Source organism: Corylus avellana, chromosome ca1 (genome assembly GCF_901000735.1).
Source record: "Corylus avellana chromosome ca1, CavTom2PMs-1.0".
Classification (NCBI taxonomy): Eukaryota; Viridiplantae; Streptophyta; class Magnoliopsida; order Fagales; family Betulaceae; genus Corylus; species Corylus avellana.
The window spans coordinates 32,023,656-32,036,073 of NC_081541.1; the positions used below are offsets into that span (position 1 = coordinate 32,023,656).

Here is a 12,418-nt window from a genome sequence, read left to right on the forward strand (position 1 = left end):
ATCATTCTTAGAGTGACACAAAAAAAATTTCTAGCATTACTCATAAATACCTACCCAAAGAAGAAGAAGAAGAAAAAATGTTATACACCACACTTTTATTTCACTTGGTTAATTTGACGCTGCAAATTAATCCTTAAATCATCTATTATTGAAGAAATTATTAGGGTTGTGCTATTTGTCATACTTCCATCCTACCCCATGCATCTTACTGGACTGACGTAACGGTGCTCATTTTCTCTATCATGTCCACCCTTGTTTAAAATTTAAAAAAAAAAAAAAAATGAAAAAAGCACCGCCAACATGATTAGCCTAATAGGGAATGAGGTATCACAAAATAAATACGCTCAAATCCTTAAATATGTGCAAGAAGTAGTAAATTTTCATTAATGATGGTACAATTGTTGCCTTAAATTAGATATGGCCTAGGTTTGTCTTGACCTTGTGTTAAATTCAAAATTGGTCTTTGTGTCCGTTGCTGTTGGTTAAATTTTGTACATACATGTATCCAAGAGGTAGCTCAATCGGTTGGAGACCACACCTTATAAAACAGAGGTCTCTAGTTCATTGTGTGGACATGCCCAAAAAAAATATTGTACATACATTGATGGGGTTGGAGCTTTGGACCGGCTGAGACTCCAAATTGGTCCATCTCACACGTTGGAGAAAATACAAGGCCCAAGTCTCAAATAAGCCCAATACCAGAGTTACGTTGCACTTGCACCCATTTCTACAACATGCTAAAATCGAAAGCTACGTGGTATTAATTATACTTCGACACTCCGGCAATTTCTATGGACTATGATCTTAATGAAGATAAAGGGAATCCCAGTTGCCTTTTGGCAATTCAAACACTTTTCCATTTCATCCCAACGTTCTTGTCCTACCATTGACCCGTATAACTCCTCAAAGCGCTTGAGCAATTGCTTCAAATTGGGAAGGATTGAAGATGCAGAGAAGTTGTTCGACGATATGCCTGACAAAGACGTTGTTTCGTATTCCATCATGATTCATGGGTATGCCAAAAATGGTTTCCATAGGAAATCCATGGGGTTGTATTCCCATATGCGGAAATTGGGTTTGGATCCTAATTCTTTCACCGTGGTTGGTGTTATTGTTAGCACTGCAGGCTTGCGAAGCTCGGTGCTTGGACAATCCGTTCATGGACTGGTTGTTAAAACTGGGTTAGAGTCTGATACGATAGTGGTCACTGCTATCTTAGATATGTATGCCAAGTGTGGAACTATGATTGACTCTTATAAAGTATTTAAAGGACTGAAGAGCCCGGGTTTGATTTCGTGCAATGCAGTGGTAGCCGGGTTTGTACATAACAAACTCTTTGAAGAGGGACTTTTGCTGTTTAACCAGTTCCGGAAGTCTGGTTTGGTACCTAATGCAGCTACGGTGTTAGGTCTTATTAGGGGTTGCATTGCTTTGGAGTCAAAGAGGCTTTGTGAATGTATCCATGGATTAATTGTTAAATTTGCACTTGTTTTTGATGTATCTGTCAATAATTCGATTCTTGATATGTATTCAAGTTTAACAGATTTAGATGCTGCAGCTAAAATATTTGGTGAGATGGAAGGCAAAGATGTTATTAGTTGGACAACAATGATGGGTTTGATGATTGGCCTTGAATATGCCTCTAATGCACTGGAGCTTTTCTGCAAAATGAGGGATAGTGGGATCCGTCATGACACTGTGGTCATCATAAATCTCATTTCAGCTTGTGCAATCCTCAGGGATTTAAAGAGAGGGAGACAAGTCCATGCTCAAGCTGTTGTTTGTGGATTTGGATCTGAAATCTCTCTGGCAAACTCTCTCATTGCGATGTATTCCAAGTGCAGTGATTTGTATTCTTCGAGAACTATATTTGATCAAACAACTCAAAAGAGTTTGGTTTCATGGACGGCAATGATTTTGGGCTGCGCACAGAATGGACACCCAAGAGAAGCTTTGAATCTCTTGGCTGAAGCAAGACTAGAGGAAAACTTTTGCCTTGATCCAACAATGTTGATTGGTGCTTTAACTGCTTCTGGTGGGCTTGCTGCTTTTGAGCTCTGCCAGCAGCTCCATTGTTTTACTTTTGAAGCTGGCTTCTCCTCTTATAGACCCGTTCAGAATAGTCTCTTATCAACATACTCGAAGTGTGGGATGGTGGAACTTGCCCACGATGTTTTTAAGGAGATGGGTTATCTTCGAGACGTAGTCTCTTGGAATGCGATTTTAAATGGGTATGGGATTAATGGTCATGGGAAAACTGCTATCACCCTCTACCATGAGATGAGGCGGTGTGGAGAAGATCCTGATAGTGCAACCTACCTGTGCATTTTGAGTGCTTGCAGCCATGCAGGTTTGGTGAATGATGGTCTGGTGATATTCAATCAGATGGTGGAAATGAATAGAATAAAACCAAGCGAAGAGCATTATGGTTGTGTAGTTGACTTGCTTGCAAGGGCAGGCTGCTTACCTGATGCGATTGGGTTTGCTAGAAAATTTTTGGAAGGGATGGGCCGAAATGTTTGGAGAGCTTTGCTGAGTGGATGTCTGCTTCATGGCAATGTTCGGCTTGCAGAACTTGCAGCAAGCAAAATATGTGAGCGGGATCCAGAAGGATATGATCAAGTTGTGCTTCTTTCAAATGTTTATGCATCAGTTGGTAGGTTTCAGGATGCTGAATCATTGAGATCAAGCCTGAAGAAGAAGGGGTTGTTAAAAAATCCAGGGATCAGCTTACTTAATGGGATTCCATATGATTTTGGATGAAGATTGCGTAACTTGAAATACTTAACAAGAGCAGTTTTAGATGGGAATTCATCAAAGTTTAGGATGTCTCTCTTGGATATTCTCGGTATTGCAAGTTAGCATTTTTTTCTCAAAGGAGGTTCATGAATGATAGCTGAACTATATTACATACTGATTGGAGAAAGTTAGGGCAAAGCAGTGTGGATATGGGACAAAGATGGCGTTCAATGGATTTTCTGTGCTACTGTGACGGTGATGAAACAAAGATAACTGAGAATATTGAAATCTTTATCTACTTGCATTTGAGTGCAGTACAAGTCGAATGGCTATTGATGGTATAATTATTGGGCCTTGAAATCAGTGGCAAAGGGTGACGCTTTTTCAACGAGTTTTGATAGAGTATCTTGAGCAGTGGACCCGGGCAGGCTGCCCAATGTCAATTCATCTGCGACTGCTTTCATTAGTTATGGCTTCAGAAGAGCTTGCTATGAATGCATATAATCCACAAGAGAGCTATGAAATACAGAATACAATGAACCAGAGAAGTGGACCCGCAATGTACTTATTCTTCTTTCTTACAAGTTCTAGTACATTTCGGACGATAAGTCATGAAGGTACCATCAACCTTGTGAAGACTCTGCAGGAATCTTCTAGGCTCTAACTGTAAGTTCATCTCTCTTAAAGTTTTTTAAAAGAAATATTTGGCTTAGTAAACTAAAAAAATTCTTTCACTGTGGAGCATCCTAATCCCCAAATGACTACAACAAAAGCACCACATGTAGAGGAGAATTACTAGGAAAATGGATTTATATAGCAATTTCAGAATACATTGAAAAAATGAAAAAGTGAGATTTTTGTGCCTTTGCCAAACCGTTTACCAAACTGTTTACCAAATGGTGCCCCAGAGGTGGTGCTTGGGTTTCATGTGCATTCAGCTCAAAAATCAGAATACATTGAAAGTGGTCTTCATTTAGCCCATCTTAGCCATCCAGGTAGTCCTCTATGCCCCATCTACATCAGCCTCACAAAGTTGATCCTTCCACGAATTTCTAGGCCCGCCCTTCTTCTCTCTGTTTCTGCTTCAATTTGCAGTAATAATACACCCTTCATTTAAGTCTTGTTCCCTATATATACTATAGGAAGTCCTTACTCTATCTAACAAACTTTCTTTTGTATAGGCCCTCATGAGGATATCAGATATTCTTGCCTCCAACTGGAACTACATCTGGGCTTTCTTTATCTTGTTCCTCAACTCCCTACAAGTTAGTGGTTTGTTAAGCTTCTCTAGCCTCACCCTCCTTTTGCTTTCTGCAACAATTTCTTTCATTCTTATTTTTGTTGCTCTTCTAATCGACGCACTAATCATACTTCATTCCGGTGCCCATCGTGCTGGCTTGCAGACCAGCAATGGAAACAACACTCGCAATGCAGGCATTTGTTGGTATAACGTTCATAATTGTCATGCTCTTTGCAATGACTACAAAGAATTCATGTAGTGTATAATTGCAGTGTATGGTTGCTGTATGAAGCCTTTTGACCTTTCCAGTGTTGCTTACCTTCAAGTTTCATATGTTACAACCCTCCTGCAATATAACTTTGTGATAGCTAGCTAATATGGGTAATTTAGGAAAATGTTTCTTTTATAATGGACGTAATCAGTGTTTAAAGTGGGCTGTTTGGATATGACATGTACTGCTCTGCTCAGGAATTGATCTCAAATGTTGTAAGAACTTTTGTCTGAGCAAGAATTAGAGGCTTTGTTTGCAATGCATTTTAGGGGGTGCTTTCTGTGTTTGGCTTGAAAAAGTATTGTGTCAGTGACATAAACTTAAAAGTTGTTTTTGTTTGTTGTGTTTGGGTTGATTGTTAATATTTTTGTTTTGAGAAAAGAAAACAAAAGACTGAAAGCTGAAGTTTTACCAGACGAATCCAAAGAATATGGCCAGATTAACTAAATTCCACATGTTCATTACCACAGGAGTAGAAGAAAGCATATCTTTAATCAAGTAACAAAACCACTCTACTTAAGCATGTCCAGCAGAGCCTTCAAATAGTTGTTTAAGTTAAATTTAGCTACTATGTGTTGTTTTCATCCTTAAGTACGCCTTTTAAAATGAAAATCTTTCAATAATTTGTTACAGTGAACTTTCAAATATGAAAGGCTACCGTAGCAATTTATAGGATTTTTATTTATTATTTTCTCTCCTTTTTCTCTTTTCTCTTTCTCTTTATTAAAAAAAATATATATTATTTAAAGAGAATAGCTTGTCAACTCCTAGAGTTTGTCATGAGAAATGAATAGGCAAAATAAAAGAGAAAAGTTTTTAAGTAGCTAAAATAACTCTTATTGTCGGACATGATGAACTATAACCACAGGGTCCACACACATGTGACATGTCAGATGTGCACCCAGTGTCGGTAAGTCATTTTCTAAAGTGGACAGCATGGGCCTTGAAGTTGGTTTCAAAAACTCTAATAATCCAAAAGCTAAATCATTATCCACCATGTCACTTGGGTCTTCCTTTTAAGGCTTAGAATCAGATTTGGTTGTAGTAGGTAAGATCGTATCAAAAACTCTTAATCACAGGCCCCTGGAATTATTTCTTAAAATAATTTTCTTTTCATACACAACTGTGTTTCTTTATTTAATCCTATCATCATATGTGTAATTTATCTGATTAATTGTTGTTGAAGTTTCTGACCTTTAAGTAGGTTCTAAGGGTTCTTTGCTTTTTGCTCTGGCCCCTGCCTAGGGATTATACAAGTCCCAATAATAATAAGTGTTCTCACTCAGAAACTTGTCCAGAAAGCAAGCAGGAACTGGTTCTTAACTCTATGACTGATGTAAGCTAATTCAAAGCAGAATATAAGGCTTCCCTAGTTGCTGCCCAGTCCTTCACTTAAATAAAATATCACAGCAGAATTAAAATTAGTACCTCAGTTATACTGTAGTTGGTTTGTTTCATGTGATATTTCAAAAGTTTTCTCTCTCAGAGGTGTGTACATAGCACTCACTAAAAAAGAGACTACAATCACTCAGATTGATATCTTACAGGTGATCTTATGCCTCAACCCATCTAATGGAGGACTATTTCTAGCCTCGCCCCCACTGATGAGGAAGAGCAACCATCAGAGCAATGTCTAAGCGTAACTCCATATTCACATTGTTTAGGCATAACGGCATAATGCCGGTCAGTCATCAAAAGCATGTGGAATGATTCGTCCGTTATAAGTACCCCTCTATTTAACGGACGCATATCCGGTTATGTATATTTGAGAGGTATTTTTGGCTTTTTACTTTTTGAGGGGACAAAAATACTCCTAAAATATAACTAACTAAATATTCTCCGGTTCATTTAAACTTGAAAAGATCATAATCCCTATTTAACAAGATGCATGTGTCAAATTAAAGAAAAGCTATTATTTAAGCAACAAGCAATGATCATGAAGTTGGACTTGAATGCTATTTATTAGAAATACTACAACTTTTACTAAAAAAAAATTGTTCAAGCTGATGTGTCAGATCATATTTGATTAAACGATTACACAAAAAGTATAACTTGTCAATTTAATTAGTTAGGGGCCAACTTATCAATTATACACTCTTAATTATTTCATCAATTATGAATTTTTATCTCACTTTGTAACAAAATTATAGTAAACGCTGTACGAAATGTTTCATAACATTTTTTAGGATTTTTTTTTTTTTTTTTTTTTTTTGGTTCTGATTGAAAATGTATTTTAATATGACATAAAGATAAAAATAGTTTTAAGTTTTTGAGAGTGTTTGTGTCTAAAGTTATTTGTTAATGTTTTTATTTTGTTGGTAAAAAGAAAAAAAAAAAAGAGAAGGTATGAACAATCGAGGCAATAGTGCTCACTGTGTGAGCTTTTTCCTTTTCACTTTTTACAATATGATTAAAACAAACAGGTTTACCCCTACACCTAATTAGTTGAATTATAGATCCAAATAATTGAGATATTTTACAAGCATTAGTGGCCGACCCACAATGTCTCCTCTTTGGTTAAATAATGAGTAGAGAAGTATACCAACTTTTACTCCTTTTATTTTCTTAGGGAAATCCAATCTTCTACTAATCACAATCCCCCTCCACTCACTCCACATGCTTGATTGAATAAAAGCAACCAAAGTGAAGGTGGGTCTTCCCCCACCATCATTTTGTTTTGTATGGGACATTGATTTGCAGAGAGATTTGGTTAAAAAAATAAGGAAATTAAGGAGTACTGGTCTTTTGTGTGGGTTCACCTATCTCAATCAATTTTAATGTTTTTGTCCCGCCCCCCAAAGGCCCAGACACCTTTTTTTTTTTTTTTTGATATCGAGGAACCTCTACAAGGCAGGGCCCTTCGGACCCACCCCTGCAGAGTAAATCCCGGCCCCGTGCACCGCACCCTCGGAAGTTTCCCTACACGGAACAGGGTAAGTCACTGGCTATTCACCAGAGGGGTGTGGCCCCAAGGGGGAGGTAGCACCTGGTGGGTTTCGAACCTGAGACCACTGAGGAGCAAACTCAGAGCCCCAGGCTTTACTCCCTAACCACCAAGCCAACCCCTTGGGGTTCTAAGGCCCAGACACCTTCAAAAGCCTTTAATGGCAAACCAAAACAAAGTTCGCCTACAACCTCTTCTAAAGAATGAAGGTTCCTCCCATCTCCTTAAACAGAAAAGGGCTCCTTCCTTCTCTTCTCTTATCTAAGTTTTGATAAAGAAGAAGAAAAAAACAAAGTCTTCATTTACCGACAACTACAACAACGTAAGTTCATGGAAAAAAACCTCAGAAATTGGAAACATCAAAAGGTAAAAAAGGAATATTTAAGGACAAGACACATAGTATGCATAGTTTAACATTTGAATGCCTTTATGCCAAAAAAAAGAAGAAAAAAGTAATAAAAATTAGAAAAAGAAGAGAATATAATAATTGCTTTGAAATGGACGAAAAACAAAGATTTGAAAGATGAAACGACTAGTGCATCTTCTTTAATCTAATGGGAAAGATTGAGAGAGAGGCTTCCCCACATGCTTTATAACACCTAATGGTCTATCTTTAACTTTATTTAAACATCTAATGGCCACACACTCACAATGCCACAATCACATATTATAAATAAATTTATAAAAACAAATAAACAAGGGGTTCCAGGCTTCGTTTATTCTTTATTATTATTATTATTTTTGAAACTATTGGGTATTTTATCTGGGGGGCAATTAAGTTATTATTCTAAATTCCTTGAAGAACAGAATCTATCAGAGCACCATATTCTTAGCTGCTGAAACCCTATCATAAAATATGCCCAATTTTGCTAGGCTATAAAACTATTCCTTATAGATAAAGTTGATGACATTTGAGTATATATAGAAAGCCTCAAAGTCTATAAACACATCTGAAACGATAAATAAAATAATAAAAAGCAAATAAAAATATTAAAATCACACAGGGAACAAAAAAGAAAAAAGAAAAAAAAGAGGGGTGGGTTAAAACTTAAAAACCTCTACTTCACGTAGTGAGCGAGTTGTACACGACTACACTACAGCTACTAGTTGTCGAGTCCTGGGCCATCGATCAAAACGACGTGATCGAATCCCGAAGCTCGCGGTCACAGAGGATTCAACTGGGTCACCACAATGGGGCTCCGAACCACGTGGGTCCCATCGGACCAAGAGAGCGACCCGAACACAGCCCCCGAGTCGTCCAGCACCAGGTTCCGGGTATCGGCCGTCACCGTCACCACGAAGCTCCGTCTCGTCACTCCCGCCGCGAACGCCAGTGTGGTAGGCTTCACCGTCACCGTCACTCCCTTGGGAGCCTCAACTCTTGCCACGTACACCGACCTCATCGGCCCCACATTCGTCACGGTTCTGACAAATGTCTTACTCGATGGCCCCACCTTGGACGCGCCCGAGAACAACGCCGCGATCGACGGGTAGTTCAGATTTTCCGGGGCTGGCTTCTTCGCTGGGCATTTCGCCGGAATTCGCGTAACTACCTGGATCAGCTTCGGCCCGTAACCAATCGCGCAGAGAAAGTTCACATAATCATCGTTGGTGATATCGAACACCAACCCAGGGTCCATTGCACGGTCCAAATTGAGATGGCCGGCTCCGAAATCGTACGCCGTGGCTGGTTTTCCAGTCGACTCCTCTGTCATGGGATGAGCCCGGTTGTCGATAACACTAGCGGTGGTCATCATCGCGGACCGGATCGCCGCGGGGCTCCAATCCGGGTGGGCCGACTTGAGCAAAGCCGCTGCGCCACTCACGTGAGGACACGCCATCGAAGTACCCGATAAGATGTTGAATTCGGTCTTTCGGGTATCCGAGTCCAACCCTGTGGGCCCGACCGCGTCGGTCCAAGCGGCCAAGATGTTCACTCCAGGCGCGATCAGGTCAGGCTTGAGAATTTCGGGACTCAAAGCGTTGGGGCCCCGACCCGAGAATGAGGCAACCACCGGTGCAGGTTTGATTCCGAGTTGAGTTCCACGGAAATCGATGGTCACCGTGGGATTGGAGGTCGATGAGATGTATTTCTTGAGGAGATTGCCCGCGTCGGCACCAACTGCGCAGGCGGGGAGGAGATGAGCGTCGCCGACGAGTCCTTCGCCGTTGTAAGCCCCGTTGGCGAGGATCATTCCGACGCCGCCGGCCTTCTTCACCACCAGGCCTTTGGCCACTCTCGGACTGTTTCCTCTCTCACAAATTACGATCTTGCCCCTGACAACATTGGGTTCCAGGGAATTCTCCATGCACAGCGAGGCAGAGAATATCCCGGACTTGCCTGGATAAATCAGAGGGTACATTTTACCGTTGAGTGGCGCTCCGGCGTAGAGCGACACGCCGGATAGCTTCCGCCCGTCTCCGAGGATGACGACCGCTGGGAAGCTACGGTCGATGGTGCCTGCGCCGACGGTCGTAAGCCAGGGAGCGAGGTTTGTCACAGTCATTGCGCTGGGGCCTTCGTTTCCAGCGGAGGACGAGACGAAAACACCTCTGGAAACAGCGCCGTATGCTCCGATTGCGATCGGATCGAGATAGTAAGGGGAAGATACGCCGTCTCCGCCTCCGATCGAGATTGAGATGACGTCGACACCATCAGAGACTGCGGAGTCGAAGGCGGCAAGGATGTCGGAATCGAAGCATCCGGAGTCCTTCCAGCAGACCTTGTAGACCGCGAGTCTCGCTTTCGGAGCCACGCCTTTTGCAACTCCGGCAGCGTAACCGGCCATGCTCGCCTGGAAAGAGTACCGTCCTGCGGCAGTGGACGCCGTGTGGGTACCATGGCCGTCGGCGTCTCTCGGAGATCGGTACTCCACTGTATCGTTCATCAATGTAATCGGCGGTACGCCGGAGCTCGCACCAGCGGCCTCGTGACCTTTAATGAAAAACCTCGCTCCGATAAGCTTCCGGTTGCAATTGATCGCCGCGAACTTCTCTCCGGCCTCGCAGGTCCCTTTCCACCGTTTCGGAACCGGACCGAGATTCTTGTCCCAGAAGCTACGCCGTTCGGGCCAGATTCCAGTGTCGAATACACCGACGATAACATCTGAGCCATAGTCGGAATCTGACCACAGGCCACGCTGGTTCCGGAGGCCAAGGAACTGAGGAGAGCGCGTGGTGTGAAGCTCCCGCCGGCGGTCCTCGAAGACTGCAAGCACCGAGGGGTGTTGACTTATTGAGGACACTTGCTCCGGTGCGAGACTGGCAGAGAAGCCATGGAAAACGGTGTCGTACACGTGTAGAATAGCGAGTGGATCGGCAAACTCGGAGGCGTACCAGTGGTAGTGGGTGGGGAAAATGGAGGGTTTGGTGTGAGAATCCACTCGGAAGATAAAGGTCTTAACCGTTTTATGGGTTGAATCTGTAAAAACCTGAGACACAAAACCGCATAGAAAGAGAAAGAAGAAGAAGAAGATTGAATAGGAGGCCATGAGAGAGAGAGAGAGAGAGTGTGAGAGTGAGGGAAGTGACTGAGTGAGAGTGTTTGTGACCGACAGAGAAGAGAGTGAGTCGATGATATAAGAGGGATTTTTGTCTTTTTATTTTAATAATCTTAATTAACGGCCACTTAATTAAATAGTAATTAAGGATTAATTTAAACAACTAATCGTCTAATCCATAAGAAAGAGTGCCGATTTTGATTGTCGCGACAGGGGATTGATGAGTCAGCCCTGTGTCTGCGGGATCTTTTCCTGTACTTGTAAAACGACGTAGTCCTTGGAATTTTGCAGGGTAAAAACGACTTCCTCTTTTACCTTGGTTTGGCTAGAGATTTCCTTGTCAACGTCAGGTTTGTCTGAAAAAAGTAAAGGGAAATGATGGCCGTTGGATTGGCGCTGCAAAGTGCGTAAATAATTGAAGCAGATCAAAGTAAATCTAGGCAGGCTTTATATTCTCTAGCTATATTTTCATTAGGCTTGCAAAAGCCATAGACCACACGCACACATAATTTTATTGTTTTGATTGCTTCTACTTTGGATAGTAAACACTAGAGATTTTTTACGAGTTCCATCTACTTCTCTCCCACTCATTTAGATTGATAAATTTTATAAGAATTCTCTCGTATTAAATTTAAAAAAAAGACGGTGTAGATTGCAGAGTGTTTGAACAAGTTTTTGCGTTGTTTAGAGTGTAAGGCTGACTTACGTGAACACCTCAATATATGTATCTCTATTATCATTATTCGTCCAATTTTTTTTTGAAAGAGAAATACTACGATTCCTATACTCTTCTGATCTTAGATAAATATTGTTTTTTAAAAATTATGAAGAAAAAAAAATTACTGCACCAGTCTTTTATATTTTTTTTAGAAAATAATATCCACGTAAGATCATAAGAAATAAGTAATGGACACAACGCCTTATTATTATTATTTGAATGAATAAAATTGTCTTCCATTATTGAAAGCATTAAATGGTTTGAGATTATTTTATTTTTCAAAGTTTTGGATCAATTACAATATTTCACGTCCAACTTTTGCTCTCCATTATGAGTCTTTAACAAACAAAGTCTTAATCTCCCATGCATTCCTCGAGTGTGAAAGAAGGTGTGATGAAGAGCATAAAATGCAAACCCCCCATCACAATCCAAAATTCATTCATTTCATACGTCTACACATGCTGATTGTGAGATGCACCTGCCTACTTTATCAATGGCTCATCTAGATATTTCATGCAAATCTCGAGTATCATCCCAATTACCCAAAGCCTCACACATATCCCATCTCTCTCTCTATTCTTACGTGTCTCTCATATTTTTTTATTTTTTTTTTTAAGTACCCTGGCTCTATTAAACATTCAAAAGTTAAGAGGCATCAGTAATAATTTTATCAATTTTGAGTGAATATCTAAAAATTGTAATTACCTCGTACTTATACAAGTGATAGCCAACACTTTTTTTTGGAGCAATGCTGCTCTTCGTACTTATTTTATAGTGATTGATGTGACGTGTTTAAAATAACCCACATATATGGCAAGTAGGGGAATGCAACTTGGTTCTTCGGATTATTTGGGTTGATTTGATTCGATTCGGTTTTTGTATTAGTATGGTTCGATTTTGGGTCCAAATATTAGTATCAAATAGTTTGGTTAAATTAATTTTGTATTAGGGGTTGTGTTACTTGATTCAATCTGATCCATTCGTTATATGTGAAGTTTCTTGATTA

At 40.6% G+C, this 12,418-nt stretch overlaps 2 protein-coding genes across 4 annotated transcripts; one reads left to right on the forward strand and one right to left on the reverse strand.

The window, feature by feature from the left end:
* The first annotated feature begins 743 nt into the window (after positions 1-743).
* On the forward strand, positions 744-4,513 carry LOC132177339 (pentatricopeptide repeat-containing protein DOT4, chloroplastic-like). 3 transcript variants are annotated; one of them, XM_059589625.1, is made up of 3 exons: positions 744-3,405; positions 3,921-4,011; positions 4,143-4,513. In XM_059589625.1, exon 1 carries the CDS (start codon positions 799-801, stop codon positions 2,761-2,763), a length of 1,965 nt encoding a protein of 654 aa, XP_059445608.1. In that variant the 5' UTR covers positions 744-798; the 3' UTR covers positions 2,764-3,405; positions 3,921-4,011; positions 4,143-4,513. The 3 variants fall into 3 exon arrangements, with proteins under 3 accessions (XP_059445608.1, XP_059445601.1, XP_059445593.1); XM_059589618.1 differs by having other exon boundaries at positions 3,921-4,004; XM_059589610.1 differs by having other exon boundaries at positions 3,921-4,513.
* Positions 4,514-8,039: 3,526 nt separating this feature from the next.
* Positions 8,040-10,754, reverse strand: LOC132182402 (subtilisin-like protease SBT1.6). The gene has a single exon (XM_059595644.1). It carries the CDS (start codon positions 10,683-10,685, stop codon positions 8,358-8,360), a length of 2,328 nt encoding a protein of 775 aa, XP_059451627.1. The 5' UTR covers positions 10,686-10,754; the 3' UTR covers positions 8,040-8,357.
* Between the last annotated feature and the right edge of the window lie 1,664 nt (positions 10,755-12,418).

Bases quoted from the DNA above. Each gene is read 5' to 3' on its own strand.
- LOC132177339 (XM_059589610.1), top strand. From the start codon at position 799: ATGATCTTAATGAAGATAAAGGGAATCCCAGTTGCCTTTTGGCAATTC.
- LOC132182402 (XM_059595644.1), bottom strand. From the start codon at position 10,685: ATGGCCTCCTATTCAATCTTCTTCTTCTTCTTTCTCTTTCTATGCGGT.